The following is an 18,531-nucleotide window of genomic DNA, read 5'->3' as shown; positions in this document are numbered from 1 at the left end:
AAATTGTACACTTTTTTGTAAATACTGAAGCTAACCTCGGTTTTAACAAATATGACACTTAAGAGTCAGGCCAGATACACTTGGAATAAACCACACAAGGAACAGTTTTGCATTTTTATATTTTCACCAGTGGTAGCACTTATGTACACTCAAGCCCACTTTTGACTTGCTAATGCACAGTTACATCATACAGTCGTTCAGGGCCTCGGGTCTCGGGTTAGGAGGGCATCGTAAAAGTAGCATGAATGTGTATTACAAACATCGATTAACAGGGAGAGAGCATTAGCCTCATCAAAGATAAATAGGTCTTAGGAAGCTACTGTCATTACATGTCTGTCAGGGGCCATTTTGGTGGAGACAACACTGATATGGAAAATCTGTCTGATAACTCACTTAAGAAAATGCACAGAGACCTTAAAATGCCACACAACAGAAATGTTTATTGATGTGCAAACTTTGGAGATATGCTTTTGAGGAATATACAAGAAGTGGGCAACAGCACAAATAATAATAAAAAAAAATGTAAACAATCCCTTTATCACCTTTAGTTATGTTCTAACTGTGGTATCAGAGTACTTTTAATAGGCATGTTGTAATAGTGGGCTTCTCACATTTACAGAATGAGCACAAACACACAAATCTGAGCATTTCAGGGGGGGGATGCACTGAAAAAAAAAAATCACTGCATGGTCCCTTTTTCATCGTAGTGGCTTTAATTAAAGGATTGTGCTGTGTTAAAAATTAAGATATAGCCATGACTATTCTGTCTTTTTTGAAGGTGCAAGATAACACACACACACCTGGAGGTAGACAAATAAAAACAGTCTACAACTGGCTACAAGCTGTGTCATCAGGAGTTGTACTGTTCTTATAATTGTCTCGAATAAGCGCTGATGTCGAGGAAAATAGTGTCAATCATTTCTAAGCATTAATATTCACAAGTCAAAAGCTTTGATTTGGATTCAACATATCATTATATACCGAACACATGCGTTAACAAACTGATTGCATATTGTTCCAGTAACAGTTTTCAACAGGCTGCAGCCATGAATACTGAATAAATTAACTCTGTACAAATGAACACCTATACACCGATCGACTCTTTAAAACATACAGCATGTAAGATTATTTCTGATTTTAATATACCTATAAGCATTCTTAGACTCTACCCACAAACAATAACAGCAAAATTTACAGTTTCACAGAGACGAGAAATAATAGAACATTTACATATAACAGGAGGCTTTCATACATTATTGAACATTGAAGAATTATTTTTCATTACACCGAGGATCCACCTCAAAGAAACAAATTAAAAAGGCTGTTTAAATGTAGGTCGACTCTTCTGCAACATTTACTGTAACTGTTGGGGTTTTAATTTGTTTTTTATTCCTTTTTTTTTTTTTTTTGCACAACAGCCACCCATCTGGGCTTCAGATCTGGAAGGGTTTGTCAAGGTTTTTTTTTTAACTTGCACACAGAGGGTGTAGTAGTGGAGCGGCAGATGGGTAGAGTCGGCACTCTGGAGACCGAAGGCTAACACAGCCCTCCCTCATAATCATCCTCTTCCTCGGCGGCAGCTGGCGCCCCACTAGCGCCACCTTGTGGAGCAGCTGCGGCCTTCTTCTTCTTTCCTCCTCCTCCGGGTACCCTCAGGGAAATGGCCAGCTTGGCGTACTGTGAAGCACCGGAGAATAAGGTGTGTTATCAATTCCCAGATTTAAAGGCTTTTACTGCCAGAGATCCAGTTAAGCAACATCTGAATCAAAATGTGATGACAGTTGTGGGGTTGTTGCTTCTGTTGCCAGCGCTGTCGATCAAATCAGATCAAAGCGCACCCACACAGCTCTGATGAAGCAGGTTAGTTGAGTTTTTAACTGTTAAACTAATTAAAACTAAATAAATGATAACAAAGGATGTTTCTTTTTTTTGTTTCTTATTTAGTCAAGAACAATTAAAGTCCTCCTCCGCTCAAAATTTAGTTTCACTGAATGTGCAGAATTTGACACTAGAAGGCCGTTTTCATATTCATCTGCTGAGAGTGGAAAGTTTCTCTGCGCTCACCTTAAAATCTGAGTTCAAGGCGTCTACCTACGAGCGTGATGTGTGACATCACAACTAGTTCGGAGCCAATCGTGGTCCGGTATGCGAGTTACAAAAGTGTGATGTGGTTATCTGAAGCCTCCAGGGCACAAACACTGAGAATGGACTTTACATTGAAGGAGGAGACATCTAGTGGCCGGCTCTTCAGCTTTTGAAATGAAAAATATTTGCGTATTCACAGATTCTAGGAGAGGGAGGTGACGTCATTTTAAGGATTTTAACAAGTTAATTAAACTTTTTTTTAAATCTAAACCATGTCAGACATGAATGATCTTTCAATATCTTTAAAGTTACAGAGACACACTGTCCTTTCAGGTGTTGTCATTACAGATACATGCACAAGATGATTAATAAATAAATTATTGGTAATTTGCATTGTTTTGGTGTTAATTTTGCACTCTATAGAAATATAAATAGTCTTAAAACAACAGGAAAAATAGTCACAGCCTGCTCAAAGAAGTTAAATTCAAGAAATCATTAATAAAAATTGCAAATAATTTCATTATATAGTGGTATTAAATACTAATATTTAATATTATAGGCTTTCAATGTGTCATATCTGTCATTATCAGACTGAAGCCAAACAGTCAAACACACTATTGGCTCAATAACAAACATTAAAAAACAATTAAAACCACATTTATTTGTGATTATGTGTGACCGATACTCACGTCATTGTCCATGTATTTGAGTAAAGGTGAGTTGCACACACGATACACCTGGTCCTCATCCTGCTCGTCGTAGCCCTGCAGTAGTGTCTCCATGGCAACGCAATCTTCGCTTCCACTGTAGCCGGGTAGACTGGCGGAAGATCAAGCAGCACTTCATATAATGATCCTCAGTTTAAGTGGCAGCAGTGTTACACAATGAACTTGTGGTAATGCCAACAGGTAAACAAAAGCCCAGCCACGACCAGCATGTTTTTGGTTTTTTTTTTGGGGTCAACTTTTGACTGTGAAGCAGAAGTAAAGTCGGCCACAAATGACAGATGTGACAGAATGTAATAAAACTAAATCAAATCCTCATACCTGTAACTTTCTCTGACACATTTATCAGCTGCTACATAGTCCCCTCTGTGGAGATGAATCAGCACTTGAGCCGTTGTTTTCTAAAAAAAAAAAAAAGAAAGAAAAGCACAGACCAGAAATTAGTATGAATCGTCCTTATAGTTCAATACTACAAACTGCTGCTTCACTGGTAGATCTGTTGTTTTTTAGCCATGAGGGCACCAAAACTTTATCAATTCATCCTGATGTATTGTTTCATTACAACTTAATATATTAGGTTAGTATATTAAGGTTAATATATAACCTGCTGAAATAAAAATTGCATTGCCTACACTAGAAATTCAATTCTAACTGGCTGTCTTAATAGACTGACTTTTTGTTTAAGGTGCACAGAGAATCTAGTGACATAAAAACAAGGTAACTCACCTTGAAGCACATAGGAAAGTTCTCGATCTCTTTGTACATGTTCTTCTCTTTCTGCAGTGCGACTGCTGCTTCATCCAGCCTGGTTAGAGAGAGACAGGAACACAGTGAGGATGGATGAGGAGCAGGTGTTGCAGTTTAACACAACAACATTTCTAGATCAGATTGAAGGCGCAGCTTGATCACCATGTAGAAACAGTTTTGTGGTTTTTGTGTCAAGGAAGGTGAATCCAAACATTTGAATTTATAACTGCTGAACTGAAAAGCAAAACCTTTTAAAGTAGCAACCAAATTAACGAGCTCAAACACTTTTAGTTACGGTGTGTAACAGTAACAGACCAGCTTTCTACAACAATGCAACAGACGCTATAAATGATCTGGCTTTTATCAAAAACTGCCAGTTACAATTTGGCAGCACTGTTGATTAATGCTAGTTTCCCCATCGACCTTCTTTTTATTTATTTATTTACCTTTTTAACCTGACCAGAAGTCTGGAGGCTTTGCCCAGAAGTTCAACTGCCTGACGCAGACGGTCCTCGTTCTACAGACAGAAAATGAGGATGTATTAACTAAACGAAAACAAAATGAAATAATTCAGATATTGCTGGAGGCTCATTCTTACCTCAAAGACACCGGCTGCCTTCTGATACAAGTCAACAGCTTTCTCCAGGTTTATCGGCTCTATCAGTCTGGTGAAAGAATATGTTTTAGATTGAGGGAAAGTTTGCTCAATGATAGAATTTTAACATCATGAGACTAAAGGACACAGTGCCAGATACTCAAATTAGAATAACAAACACATAAATAAGTAGTGTGTGTGCAATAATTCTTTGATTATTCTCAAAAATGAAAATGCTGATTCATTACATGTATCCGTAATAAACCTATCAAATATCTGCCATAATTAACAGTTGGTTGCTTTTAATGTTAATTCTTCTGAAGTGTAGAAAATAAGGTGTTATTCTTACTTTCCAGCCCTGTCCAGAGCCATGGCAGCAGTGTCTGGAGTCCCATTCTCCATGTACATCATGCAGGCTTTCTCTATGTACTGGATGGCCTCTGGCATCTTCTTTTGCTCCTGTTGCAGTGCAAACACAGCAAAAATTATTATTCTGCTGCAGACACTTTACCTATATCTACCTGTTATTGAGTTCAGTGTTTACACAGTGGCTGCACTCACCTTCATCATCATACCTGCCTGTTCGATAGCCCTGAAGAAGAAGAAGAAGAAAGAAAGTTGGTGTAAAAAATAAATGCGGCCCTTATGTTTAACACTGAGTAAACACAGAGCTTTAAAATAAGATACTTACTTTGCAGCGTGGAAAAGCCTGCAGGACAAGTTAAGGAAATTACAAAACAACGACAACAAAAACGTCATGACATTCAGCTCTGGAAGGATTACAGTGAGGATACGTCTTGTTTTCTGTGTGATATTCAGCTTCCTTCAGGTAGGCGTCCTTTGCTTGATCATACTGCTTAGCGTTCTTGAAGCACACAGCTGAAAGCAGGACACAGAAATTGAAATGAACAATAAAATGTGACGTCTGTCAAAGCATTAGTACAGAGCCTCTGAAGTCCCGAAAGGTGATACTTTTTTTTTTTTTTTTTTGTGGCATTTTTGCCTTTATTGGATAGAGGATAGTGTAGCAGCAGACAGGAAACCATTCAGCTCCAAGGTGATACTTTACAAACATGTTATTATATTGTGTGCTCACGATAATTTACTATAAATTCATATGTGTCTCCAACATACAGCCTACCAACTTCAGACATACACAGCCACCATACAATGGACACAACTCAGTTAACCACGTTTCATTTTCACCTCAGACTGTCATACAATGAAATTCCTGCTGTTGTTGCACATGAAGGAGGAAAGAAAGGAAGAGCTGCAGAGCATCCAGACGGAAATCCATTTATTAACAATTATAACTGCAGACTTTAATCATTTTCATTAATATTATTTAATATATTGCAGACCTGATGAATCAGACCATATAAGACACTAACCCTTTATTAATGACTTGCAGACCTGATGACTTAGCAGAAAGTGTGAAACATTTAAATTCAGCCTGTCTTGGCTCTAAACATCCTGATGGTCGACTTGGCTGATTGTTCAGAGACTTACAGGAAGCCAAGCCAGAGTGAATGCAGTCTCAGCATGTTGCAGCCTGTTTAAAAAAACTTGCTTTATATAATTGTTGTTGTAGTAATACTAGACTGGTACTATTACAGATGTTTTACCTCAATCAACTGAAACATTCAATGTGTTGTTTTGCCTTTTTGTCTTCTAGCTTCACCCAAAAGAAGATTCAGTATTTCTTTAGTAAGTCTTGGGTGTTGATAAGTCCCCCTCTGCTCAAAAATATGTTCTTTTTGTTCTTTCAGTTGGATGTTGCAGAATGATGTATGTGCAGAGTTTGACACTTGAAGGCTGTTTTCACATTCATCTGCTGAAGGAGGAAAGTTTCTCTGTGCTCATCGAGAATCTGGTTTTAAGGGACAAGCCTACAAGCCTGATTTGTGACATCACAACTAGTTTGGAGCCAATTCTGGTCCAGTCTTCAACTGACATAAGCGTGATGTGGAAACTTGAAGCCTCCAGTGCACAATCACTGAGAATTGACTTTACATTGCAGTAGGAGACATCTTGTGTCCAGCAGTTACATTTCTGAAATGAAAAATATTTGTATATTCATAGATTCTGTTATTATTCAATGAAGGAGAAGGAGCTGATGCAATTTTAACACGTTTTTTTGGTGAAAAAACCATATCAGATACAAATTATTATTCAAAGTACTGTATATACATCTTAAAACATGTCTAGGTTGGATCTTTAATAGTCACAGTCACTGATAAGTCATCAGGCCTGCAGTTATAAATGATGATGAGTCATTAATAAAGGGTTAAATGTTTCACACCTGTCGGGACTTTCAGGGCTCAGTACATTAGAGCTAATAGAGCCTTAATACTAAAGAAAAGAATAACAATTGATTTTAGATTACCTGCTTTGGCGTATTCTGATGCAGCACTGTCAAAATCTGGCTTCCACTTTGTAAAACTTGTCTTTAAGCTACAAAAATACATGATGAGCAAATTATGAACCTCTGAAACAAGCAGAATCTGTTACACGATCCGTTGATTGACAATTACAGATCAAGACAACATTTATTAAGCAGATCTTATTAAATCTATCTACAATACAATGGTGATACAGTCATAATTAGCAATAAACTGTCACTGTTTGTCGCATAACGTCTGGTGAAAATGCCTGAGTGGCCTTAGAGCTAACGTAGCTAACGTTAACATCAGTAGTAAAACAAACTGCTGCTTCCTGGACGGAAAACAGACGAGATTTATGTCGTAACTCACCATTTTTCAGCTTTAGCTATGTGCTCATGAGCTTCGTTTATTTTCTGAGCAGCCATGCTGTTGTTCAAATCGGTGCTGTGTAGAGAAATCGCTTATCAATAAATTGCTTTGGATGCTGCTTCGTCGATGTTTGGATTAACAGGAACTCCTCCTCCTCGGCCGCAACGTCATCCCATGTCGCAGGCTACGGGTGCCGCCGAGGACAAAATTCACATGCAACTCGATATGTGGAGGACAAATAATATGTTTTTCTTCTTGATATTTTATTCTTTACTAATACTAGCTAATACACAACATAAAAACTTTGTCGAGCAGTTTCTAGTGTTTTGATCATGTCTTTGTGTTTTTATTTATTTATTTAATTATTTTTGCCACCTCATGAGTCATCTGCAGTGGTACTCAGGGGCTGTACATAAGTAGTACAATTTTGAGGTACTTATACTTTACTTGAGTATTTCCATTTTATGCTACTTTATACTTATTAAAGTTTTCGACAGCTTTAGTTACTTTTCAGATGAAGATTTGACACAATGGATAATAGAGCAAGCTTTTAAAATATAACACACTGTTAAAGATGAAATCAGTGGTTTCCAACCTTTTTGGCTTTTGTCATCTTATAAAAAGCAGTGTGTAGTCGAGGTCACATTTCAGATGTCTATGAAATGTTAACAGCTCCACCAAATAGTGATTTTTCCCTCTAAACCTCTCATCTCTCACTTCTCACTCAAATGTTCAAATGATACAATATTTCACCAAAAAATCAAAGATTAGAGAAAAATTCCAAAACTGAAAACAGATTTGTGTACCAGAATTTTGTTTTTTCTTCTTTCCTCTCCCATTAATCCTCTCACGACACCTCAGATTTACCTGGTGACCCCTTTGGAGGGGCCTGATCCCTAGGTTGAGAACCACTGTGCTAAACTAGCCAACTGTATATGAAGTAGTTGAAACCAGCTCCACCTCCAGCAGCTACAACAGTAACATGCTGCTCTAACACTGATGCTTCAGTGTTAATAATCTAATGATGTCATATATAATAATATATCAATCAGAGGGACCAAACCACTACTTTTACTTTAATAGTTTAACCACATTTTGCTGCTAATACTTATATAATTTGATTTTTCATGCAGGACTTTTACCTGTAATGGAGTATTTTTACATTGCTGTATTGGTACTTTTACTTAAGTAAAGGATCAGAGTTTGTTTTGTTGATAGGGCCTCAGTGTCTCAGTTATGTATTGAAATCTAATTGAAACTTGATACATTGACTCCTGGAATATAAATATATTTTGCTTTACGTATTTACTATTATTTTTGTATACTGTTATTGTAGTCTTTCTGTTTTTTGAATTTGTCTGTTTTGCTTGAGGAATGTATAATCAATGTTCCTATAAGAAATTGTACCATAAGGTTAAATAAAGTAATAATAATAATAAAATACAAATTTTTTATTTTATTTAAATGACCTTCTTCATCTTTGAGATTTAACAGCAGCTGGCTTCCAAACTGTGGCATTAATGCCACCTTCTGGAGTCAGTTAACTCCTACAGTGTCTCCTTCTTACATAGCTGATCAAGCATCTTCTGTCCTGCCCACTAACACCACATTCTAGTGCTCTCTTTAATCTGGCTCCTGTTCCTAATCTTTTAATTTCCTCCATCATGTCCTTTCTCTCTGATATACACTCACTGAGCACTTTATTAGGAACACTTGTGCAATCTAATGCAGCTCTGCCATAAATTCTACTTTTACAAAGCTTATACATTTTCAGTTTTTGTTGACATTGTCAGAAAATGATAATTGTCCTGTATGTTTATTATTGAGGTCGAAATAGGTGGTTGTGGTGGTGGAGTGCATTAGCCTATATTGAAAAGTGTTTTTGGTATTTTTTCCACACTCCGAGGCAGGAAGAGGCGGTAATGCGTCTAATACGCTGTTTGCCAACCGCCCTTAAAACAGGGGACGAAGAAGAAGAGTTCGACAGACCGGTCTCTAATGGCTGAACAACAACAACTATTAACGAGCGAGAAACTTTCCCAAACTTACACAGAGACAAAAGAAAGTTGGAAATAGCGAATCGTTTTGGCTGTATATCAGTTTTATACCCGTTCGTCTTTTCTTCTTTTAATTACAAATGTGGAATTACTGATGGATCCGAGATATGACATCCCGCGGAGGGCCGCCGGCGGCGGGGGCTCCGCGAACTCGTCCCCCGCTCTTGGGGCTCAGTCGCGCCGCAGGAAGATGCCACCCAGACCCGCTGATTTTAAACTTCAAATTATCATTATTGGCTCCCGTGGTGTTGGTAAAACCAGCCTAATGGAGAGATATACCGACGACACTTTCTGCGAAGCTTGCAAGTCGACCGTAGGTGAGGACAGGAAGCGTTTGCAAGACGTGTTTTTGTCTACTTTTTATGACAGTATACAGTCGCAGGGCTTCGTCTATTTGCTGGAGGAAAGATACTTAGCGTTATCCCATCATGGACTGGACATTGTAAAACCTTTTTTTTTACAATCTGTGTGTAAAACATATTATCTCCTATTTTACTAGGTAATAGGACTGTATAGAGGTTACACTACTTGTTGTAGCTAGCTAACTTAAGCTAACTATAACAATAACACTGCTCTAGGTGTGTTAATAAAACTGTCTTAGCCATTAGATTATGTTGCTATGTCCCTCTTCACACACATCTGGGGCTTGTAAGAGTGTTTTTGAGGTGGCTGTTGTGTATTTTATGCTGCAGAGAAGAAGTTTCACAGCCCAACACAGTAAGGAAGAGTGTTGGTAACTTATTACCTGTATAACATGGATCTGTAGCAATGCAGTAATGATATTACTGCTTGTCAGCCTGTTTTCTTTATTTTGAGTGAGAGTATAGTCATATCCCATCCTGTACACCGTTTCTGAATGGGCATTTTTTTCATATTTCTATATACAAAGAGCTGTCACTGTAAATATTTCTACATAAACAACACGTAAGTACAGCTGCAATGATTAGTGGATTAATCAATTAGTTGACAACTATTAAATTAATCACTAACTATTTTGATAATCGATTAGTTGTTTTTTAAAGAAAGAAATGTCCAAATTCTCTGATTCCACCTTCTCAAATGTGAATATTTTCTGGTTTCTTTAGTCTTTTATGACAGTAAACTGGATATCTTTGGGTTGTGGACAAAAGAAGACACTTGAGGACATTTAGGAAACAATGATCGACATTTTTCACCATTTTCTGACAGTTTATAGATCAAACAACTAATCGATTTATTGAGGAAATAATCAACAGATTAATCGATAAGGAAAATAATCGTTAGTTGCAGCCCTACCCATGAGCAGTTTTATTGAGAAATGAATTGTCATAAATAGTTATTTATTGAAAAGAATGATGCCATGTGACAAATTGTTTTGCCGTAGTTATAGATGGTGCCAGCTAAAAATATACAAGACCTGTTTGTATGTTGATATGAGTAAACAGCTCTGTGACCAACACGGCAGTCAGCCATAGTGTCCAATCCCAAAATAGTCACACACACCAGGCAGCTGCTATGGCAGAGCTCCATTTTGTGTCCTGTCATTCCTGTGACACAGCCTTCAGGTTGTATGAGCTTTTCGTCATTAGTGTTGTGATCTTCTGATGACGGGCGGAACAGTCACTGACGTCTAGCTGAAAATGTTGTTTACTAGCTCCTCAGTTTCTTTGATATCATAGACTGACACACGTATAACTGCCTTACTCAGTAATTTGCAGCTGTCAAATCAAGGAAACCAAATGTGGAACTCAAACAACGATATTATTTAGGGCTGGTTTATTTTCTGGATTAATGGATTAGTTGTTTGGTTTATAAAATGTCAGAAAATGGTGAAAAATGTAAATCAATGGTTCCCAAAGCTCAAGATGACTTCCTCAAATGTCTTATTTTGTCCCGACCAACAGTCCACAACCTAAAGATATTCAGTTTACTGTCACAGAAGATTAAAGAAACCAGAAAATATTCACATTTGAGAAGCTGAAATCAGAGAATTTAAAATTGTTTTTCTTAAAGAATGACTCCAAACGAATAAATCGATTATCAAAATAGTTGGCGATTAATTTAATAGTCGGCAACTAATCGATTAATTGTTGCAGCTCTAATATTTATAACAATATTCAACACATAACCTTCAAATGCAACAAAGAGAAGTCCGGTTTCTCTAGAAAAGGTTTTTTATTTGTTCAGCTGGTGCTAAAACACACCCAAACAGTCGCTACATAAAGCCAAGAGAACAGGAAATGCTGGTAACCATTTGCCCACATATTTGTTCTGATTCCTCCCATAGGAGTTGACTTCAAAATCAAGACAGTTGAGCTGAGAGGGAGGAAGATTAGACTACAGATATGGTGAGTAAACTGGACAGAAGTCTTTGGATTCCTTTACTCCTCTGCATGGTGCATTTCCTCTGTCTTTCCATCTGTCCTGTCACCCTGCAGGCTGCTCTAACAAAAAAACAAAACAAACTTCTGGTGGCTTTCTGGGTGCATCTCGGCTTTGCGCAGTAGGTAAAGCAGATGCAAATAGGATTTTCCTAAATGTGTTAAGATCACATACAGTACAATAAGGCCATTGCATGTTTTGCGATACCAAAACATGTTTTATCCACAATTAACATTTTCTTTTGTATTTTGTTTAAATCGTCCAATACAAGCACAGAAGAAGAATGCACAGATGTTTTGGCTGCGCCGTCGTCAGTCTCCTCTGTGCTTGTATTGGACAATTTAAATGAAATAAAAGGAAAACATCTAATTGATTTAGGTGTGCTTTTGACTTTGGTTACACACACACCACAGCTCCGCCATGTCTTTTGGTTGAGTTTAAAGTTTTTTACACCCACTATTGACGTGCCATTGAAGGTTTTTATCCAAAAAAGCCTTACTTAAACCTAAGAGTATGAGTGCAAACTTTAACCTCTACCTTTGGAGAAATAAATTAACTTACTCATCATTATATTGTTTTCAAAACATGTCAGAAGTCATTAAGATTTGGTTTTGGTTAGGTGCTATTGTTGTTATCTTTAGTATTCCCCTGATTTTTATTTATGACTTACTGTAGGAGTATAATTTGTAAAAACACATGTTACTTAAAAAATGTAACAAGCCCCAACTGATAGTCGGTAAAGCATTTTCACTGATCAAGTATATAACTGCATTGATTGTGTGTGACAGCGCTGGGCTTAATTGTGGGAATCCATCGCTTGTTTCACTTACGCATCTGTCCTGTTAACTAACACCCCCATCCACCTTCCCACCCACCACCACCACATCTCATCTCCCCTTTACCTCATCCCATTTTGTCCCTCCCACCCCCACCCCCACCCCCCTCCTCTCCACCCCTCTTCGAACTGTCCGATCAGGATGGCCGCCCTCAATGTGGCTTGTCTGTCATGTTGAACTGCACACATCAAGCTCCGTCATTGCTGCACCCTAACCCTGCCATTGTGATGCTATATCTGTCCGCTCTTCTGCTCATAAGCCTGACTGTGACTCACAGGCGGACAGGCAGGGAGGCGCTAGCTGGCTGAAGGTACAGTAACACTGCACTGTGAGTGGAGCTTCAACTGCTTGTCATGCTGCTAACCAAGACTCAGATGATCAGATGAATCATAGCATAACATAACCTAAATCCACACATGCACTTGAAAATATATTTACACTCGTAGATCTTTAAAACAAAGAGTTAATTTCCAAAATGCAGCATATTCATTTTGGGGAATATTGTAGATGTTGCCATTATTGCTTTAAAAAGATGATCATTTTAATCTTGAGTTAACTAGGGCTGCAATTAACACTTGTTCTCATAATTGATTAATCTGCTGATTATTTTCTCAATTAATTGTCTTGTTTATGAAATGTGAAAAATGCTCATTATGATTTCTAAAAGCTCATGATGACGTCTTCAGATGTCTTATTTATCTGATCAACAGTCTAAAATCTTCAGATATTCAGTTTACTGTCATGTATGACACAGAAAAGCTTCAAATCCTCACATTGGAGAAGCTGCAACTAGCACATTGTTGGCGTTTTTCCTTAAAAAATTACCAAAAAATGATCATTTGATTATCAAAATAGTTGCAGATTCATTTTTTGTTGATCAGCTGATTGATTAATCGACTAATCGTTGCAGCTCCAGAGCTGACGACCATCTCATAACTGCACATGAGATCTCATCTTTCCTCAGATTGTAGATATTTCATTTTGGAACCAAACTCTTCAGATGTCGGATTTTTTTTAGCTAGATATGGATGATGATGATGATGATGATGATGATGATGATGATGATATGGATACCAGATTTCATTCCTATGATTTGAATGATTAGTTTATATCACTAACTAAAGAAACCAGAACATTGTTCAGATAAATTAACATAAGTAATGATTAATGACATCAAATTTATAAATTAGTAGCAGAACTGATTCTTATTTGTTTATTTGTTGTTTCATCATTTCTTTTTTTTTTATACATGAGACTATTAGTCAAAGACATCTTTACTGAATGAAAATAGCCTTTGATCAAATCAGTCAATCAGCTGTGTGGTATTCCAAAAATGCTCGTGAACCTCTACAGACAGCCGTGACTTTTAATCTTATTTGATTTAATTCATTTTATCCAGGGACACTGCTGGCCAGGAGAGGTTCAACAGCATCACATCAGCCTACTACAGAGGTGCCAAGGGAATCGTGCTAGTGTATGATATCACGAAGCAGGAGACCTTCGACGACCTTCCCAAATGGATGAAAATGATAGACAAGGTAAACAAACTGTAGTGCTTCTGTTAAAGGCCAAACATGTCAGTTGGTGTGTTAAATCTAGCCTTAACTCTAGCCTTTTCTCTTGCAAAATGACAAAAATAACTTGGTGGATTTGACCATGCATCTGGAACAGATGTCTTCATAAAAAACTTAATCATGTTACATGGAGAAATTCTGCCAAACCTCCCATGAAATTCATCTTACAGTTCTGCCTTTGTCTTTACGCTTACCAACTTTGGCAACAGTTACATGAGCTGGAGGTGTTTTTTTTTTTTAAGGCGTCACTTTGCAGAAACACTGCTTCAGTCAGCAGAACTTACATTCCCAAGACGCTCAGATTGATTATCTGATTCATCACTTTTATATTCAAATTAATATTCAGTACTCATGGCGTGTTCCACCCTAGCATGGTTCATGTAGAAACAGATCAAATAGTGAAGAACGGCTGTTCTCAAAGTCATTTTACTGGAACTTTACAGAGGAATTCACCTGATTTTAACTTTTAAGTTCCACATTCACAAAAGAATTGAGTTGTAATGTTCCCAAATTACATGGCATAACATTGAATTGAAAACCTCATGTAGGAAAGTGTCTCCTCTTTTAGAGTAACAACCTACAAATATGTCCATGTGACTTTTTTTTGCTTGTGAACTTCCTCTTTAGCTGCTGTACTATAGAGCCAGTTTTCATGTGACAGTACACTGAACAGATTACGGTGCAGTAATCTAGTTTGACTTTTATGAAATGGGTGGCTTATGATTTCCTGACCTGTCTCCTCTCTGCTTTCTGTTCTGTGTCAGTACGCCTCAGAGGAAGCAGAGCTTCTCCTGGTCGGGAACAAGCTGGACTGTGAGACTGATCGCATCATCTCCAGACAGCAGGGAGAGAGGGTGAGTTCAAAACACACACACACACAACTGCTTGACCCACATTCTTAGTTTCTATAAATTGCACAGATCTAAAACAAGATGCAGTCGTACAAACAGCAGATGTACTGATTTGATATGTGTTTGATAAACAGAGGAGTTTATCACCAGAACATCTTACAAGTTCAGTCACAAACTACAGCAGTGAATTAAAAACAATAGTCCTTTATAATATTGAATTTGGCACAAAAAAATACATAATAGTAAAAACTGTATTGTCTTTCATTTCAATGTGTCAGTGGTTGTCCTCTGTAGGGTTGTAAGGTTAGGTTGCTCATATAAACATTTGCATAAACCTAGAAGGAAGACTTCCACACAGTTTCCTGTCAGTCAGCTTTACGTTCTGCATGGACTGACACAGCTGACACTAATGCTACTTTTACACCTTTTCTGTGTTACAGTTCGCCTCTCGAATAAGTGGTATGCGCTTCTGCGAAGCTAGTGCCAAGGATAATTTTAATGTGGATGAGATCTTCCTGAAGCTTGTGGATGACATCCTCAGCAAGGTTGGTGTGTTATCAGTAGCACCTGCCTGATGCTGCTTTTTTTGAGGGATTGACATCGTTATCAATATTTAACAGTTAAAAAAATCTGATAATGATACATCGGCCAAGTTATTGTTTTTTAACATATCATTTTAGCTAATTTGGGTGTTAAAAACCTCGGCAAAGATATTTACTGAGCGTATCTATTTATCTGTACTGCAATTTCTTATTACCAATCATCCAGCCTGTGTGCTGATTGAGACGTATCTGTGATAAACTGATATCAGCCAATAACATTTGGATAATATTTCCAGTATTTTTTTTCTGTAAAACCTCTTTGAAGCTTCATAGAAAATAATGTGTTGACAAAAATAAGTAAGTGTGATTATTCCAGTTTTCACTGGTATAACAACCTAGTTTGTCTCTTGTACAATATTTTTCCAACCTGTGCAAATGACAATGACAGTTTAATTCTGTTATTACTCCAATAAACAGAAGACTTATCAATCAATTTTCATCAGAAAGATTAGAACTGTAATAACACACACATTCTACCTTTGTGGCTAAATTATTTGTCTGTTTCTTCCTCTTTGCTGTAAGGATTCTTATTTTTATAGTATTTTTTCACAGCATTTCTCTGTTTGATAATGCAGGAATGTTACCGAGGTGATGTGATTCTTTCACTCCTTAACGTTTGGTTCCTTGTTCTTGGTTAAGTCGCTGTGGATGTCACCTTAAGTGCTCAATTTAAAACCGAATGTGTTTATGTTTTCTGACTTTGTCCTCTTGTTCCTGAAACAACAGATGCCTCTGGAAATTCCCAACAAGGAGCTTTCCAACAGTGTCCTGTCTCTGCAGCCTGAACCGGAAGTGCCTCCGGAGTTGCCCCCTCCCCGCATGCGCTGTTGCTGAGAGTCAAGAGTGGTCCCCCACCATCCTACACACACACACACATACACATACACATACTCAGCTCACACATGCAAAGTACCAATCTGGCCACCAGGGGGCAGCACACAGCAGCAGTTTGGGAATTGTTGATTGCTGCTGTAAGATGCACAGACTCTTAACAAGCAGTATTATGACATACACCCCTGTTTCCTCTCCTGTTTTTGTAACTGTACACTATGACATGTACTACACTAACACTTAGGCCCGGTGAATCACCCACTTCCTACCACCTGTCTGTCTTCACTTGACCCAGACTACCTCATTCCTCGGACCGTTAGGCTAGCTGTGCCCGCCCCCCGCCCCCCCGCAGGTGCCTTTGAGGTAGAGAGCCCCTCTGGTAGCCGTTGCACATTTACAAGGAGAGGGATCACAGAGGGCCTTACAGCTTGTTATCCTCTTTGTTTTGTTTGCAAAAAAAAAAATAGTCATCACACAAACTGTACACAAAGGTTGATATTGTCTCGAGTTGCCCCGACACTCTGTTATCTCGGTAGGTTCTGGTTTACAGAAAAGGGATAACAATATCTCACATCTCAGCTTAGATGGAAATCTGGGTCTTGGTACAGTAGTTTTATATTCTCATTAATAGGTAGAATTACCAAGTGATAAGTGGACTTGAGGTAAAGAAAAGCACATGATTTTTCTTTTTATTGATATGATGTAAATATGGTGATACATGGTCGGGGGCGTGTTGCTGTAATGACTGGACATGGTGCAGATTTTTTTTTTTTTTTTTTTTTTTTTTTTTTTTTTGGCCAGCTGTAGGTGGTTGTGGGGTGGTGATCATATCAGTTTCTATTCCTTTTGCCTTAAAGTATTAAAATGGCTGGAACGGCTCATTTCACCTTTGTAAAAAAAGAAAAAAAAAATTGTAATGTTTTGCACTACAATCCATCTTACCTAGTTAAACTGACATGCTGAACTGTAGAGGGAGGCAGCAGGAAAAAGAAAGTACTCGACTTGTAGTTTAGCACTAATAAAGATCAATGTTGCCTCCGTAGTGGCCGCTCTGATTTCTTCCACACCCTGTTGAATGGAAAGGCAAGGGGAGATGGGTAATGTAGTCTTTTGAGGGATTGGTGTTTTTTTTTTTTTTCACAGGGGCATTCTCCATGTGTGGAGCTAGTACACACAAACACATGGATGGATTTTTTAGCTTTTGTTTTGCTTTTCTTACTAATATTGCAAGTGTTTTGTTGTTGTTTTCTTTGTTTTTTTTTTTCCTCTGGATTCAGATACAGCTTAGAGACGTCTGTGTGAGTCTCCCTTTCTCTGGGGGAGAGAAGTGCAGGAAGGTTTGTGTAGTATTTGAATGACTCAGGAAATTTTAATTGGCTCATATCTGCTCATTTTGTCAGGCTTTTATCGCAGACTTGATTTGCCTAGAATTTCATAACGAATTAATAAAGCAACTGCTCGTAAAAAATCCTGCTTCGAGGGGGAGTCCAAGGTTTTGTTTTTTTTTTTATAGGAGGTTGGCAGTTTTGAATTCATGGTTTGGCAGTTTGTTACGGACCAGAACTTGCACATTTAAAAAAAAAAATTAAAAAAAAATACTAGGCTATGCATGTTAAACCCTCCTGTGTTCATAGACATTAATGATCATTTAATTCTTCCGTCTTTTCTTGTGAAATTATTGCAATTTTAGCAATGTAGCACTGTGAGTGTGTCTGTTTTTTGTTTTTACATGTTGAAGTAAAAAGCCCAAGTCTGAGGATGAGGATGGACGAGCCCATTCAAAGGACCTGATTTGAAATGACTCTAATTGACTTGCTATTAATTTTATTTCATGTTGACGTTTTATGTCGAGGTCAAGCTTCTGTGGATTTAAAAAAAAAAAAAACAGCACATTGTGTTTGGAAAGTTTCATACCAAAATACGACATTTAAAAAAAAAAAAAGTGCTCTAACAAAACAGTCACTGACATTAAAGCACATCTCGCAATAAGGTTATCAGCCAGCAAAAGACCTTTGCATACAAATTATCTGCAGTTTTTGCAATTTTATCATATATATAATATGTGTTTTGAAATGGCGAGTTGTGAAAATGAGAAAACATGATTTTTTTTTTGTTTTTGTTTTTTTGTTTTGTTTTTTTTAGAATGAAACCTTTTCATTTGTCGCCTCTGACTTTTAGCATTTGGCACTAACCCTGTGGTCTTTGTTTTAATACCCAAGCCTTATACTACTCAGTGTTTTAAATATACATTTTAAAAAAAAATGCTTTTATTTGAAATGTGTATCATTTAAGAAGGAAAACGCTACTTGGTATAAAACCTGTTCTAAGTCTTTGAAAAAGTTTTGGCATGTTTAAAGCGGATTTGTGGTATTTATAACTTGTGGCATTCTTGAACTAATGAAATGCAATTAAAGATATCTATATTTATTACCAGATTATGGTCTTGATTTTACTGTGTGATGACAATCTCTCTAAAAAAATAGGATCTCTTGACTCCAGAAACACCAAAATGAT

The 18,531-nt window shown here is 37.5% G+C and overlaps 2 protein-coding genes across 2 annotated transcripts; one reads left to right on the top strand and one right to left on the bottom strand.

Annotated features, from left to right (window-relative positions):
- Window positions 1–420: 420 nt before the first annotated feature.
- napgb (N-ethylmaleimide-sensitive factor attachment protein, gamma b) lies at window positions 421–7,074 on the bottom strand. The gene is made up of 12 exons (XM_042428700.1): window positions 6,906–7,074; window positions 6,539–6,606; window positions 4,947–5,031; window positions 4,844–4,861; window positions 4,714–4,744; window positions 4,502–4,611; window positions 4,156–4,222; window positions 4,004–4,074; window positions 3,537–3,615; window positions 3,132–3,211; window positions 2,775–2,904; window positions 421–1,677 (listed from the first exon to the last, which is right to left on the bottom strand). The coding sequence occupies exons 1-12, from the start codon at window positions 6,959–6,961 to the stop codon at window positions 1,537–1,539; spliced, it is 936 nt and encodes a 311-aa protein (XP_042284634.1). The 5' UTR covers window positions 6,962–7,074; the 3' UTR covers window positions 421–1,536.
- A 1,803-nt stretch (window positions 7,075–8,877) lies between these two features.
- Window positions 8,878–18,452, top strand: rab12 (RAB12, member RAS oncogene family). The gene is made up of 6 exons (XM_042429708.1): window positions 8,878–9,279; window positions 11,229–11,289; window positions 13,559–13,697; window positions 14,498–14,587; window positions 15,025–15,129; window positions 15,913–18,452. Exons 1-6 carry the CDS (start codon window positions 9,057–9,059, stop codon window positions 16,018–16,020), a joined length of 726 nt encoding a protein of 241 aa, XP_042285642.1. The 5' UTR covers window positions 8,878–9,056; the 3' UTR covers window positions 16,021–18,452.
- The last annotated feature ends 79 nt before the right edge of the window (window positions 18,453–18,531 follow it).

The sequence above is a fragment of the Thunnus maccoyii genome, chromosome 12 (assembly GCF_910596095.1).
Source record: "Thunnus maccoyii chromosome 12, fThuMac1.1, whole genome shotgun sequence".
NCBI lineage: Eukaryota > Metazoa > Chordata > Actinopteri > Scombriformes > Scombridae > Thunnus > Thunnus maccoyii.
The sequence above is the reverse complement of the archived record's forward strand: the minus strand, read 5'-3'. Positions and strand labels throughout refer to the sequence as shown.

What these genes read in the sequence shown, in the direction of transcription:
- rab12 (XM_042429708.1), top strand. Translation starts at nt 9,057, where the DNA reads ATGGATCCGAGATATGACATCCCGCGGAGGGCCGCCGGCGGCGGGGGC. An exon ending in AGCTTGCAAGTCGACCGTAG is followed by an intron (nt 9,280 to 11,228) that starts GTGAGGACAGGA and finishes TTCCTCCCATAG; the next exon opens with GAGTTGACTTCAAAATCAAG. An exon ending in GGATGAAAATGATAGACAAG is followed by an intron (nt 13,698 to 14,497) that starts GTAAACAAACTG and finishes GTTCTGTGTCAG; the next exon opens with TACGCCTCAGAGGAAGCAGA.
- napgb (XM_042428700.1), bottom strand. Translation starts at nt 6,961, where the DNA reads ATGGCTGCTCAGAAAATAAACGAAGCTCATGAGCACATAGCTAAAGCT. An exon ending in ACTTTCCTATGTGCTTCAAG is followed by an intron (nt 3,212 to 3,536) that starts GTGAGTTACCTT and finishes TTTTTTTTTTAG; the next exon opens with AAAACAACGGCTCAAGTGCT. An exon ending in TGTGTCAGAGAAAGTTACAG is followed by an intron (nt 2,905 to 3,131) that starts GTATGAGGATTT and finishes ATCTTCCGCCAG; the next exon opens with TCTACCCGGCTACAGTGGAA.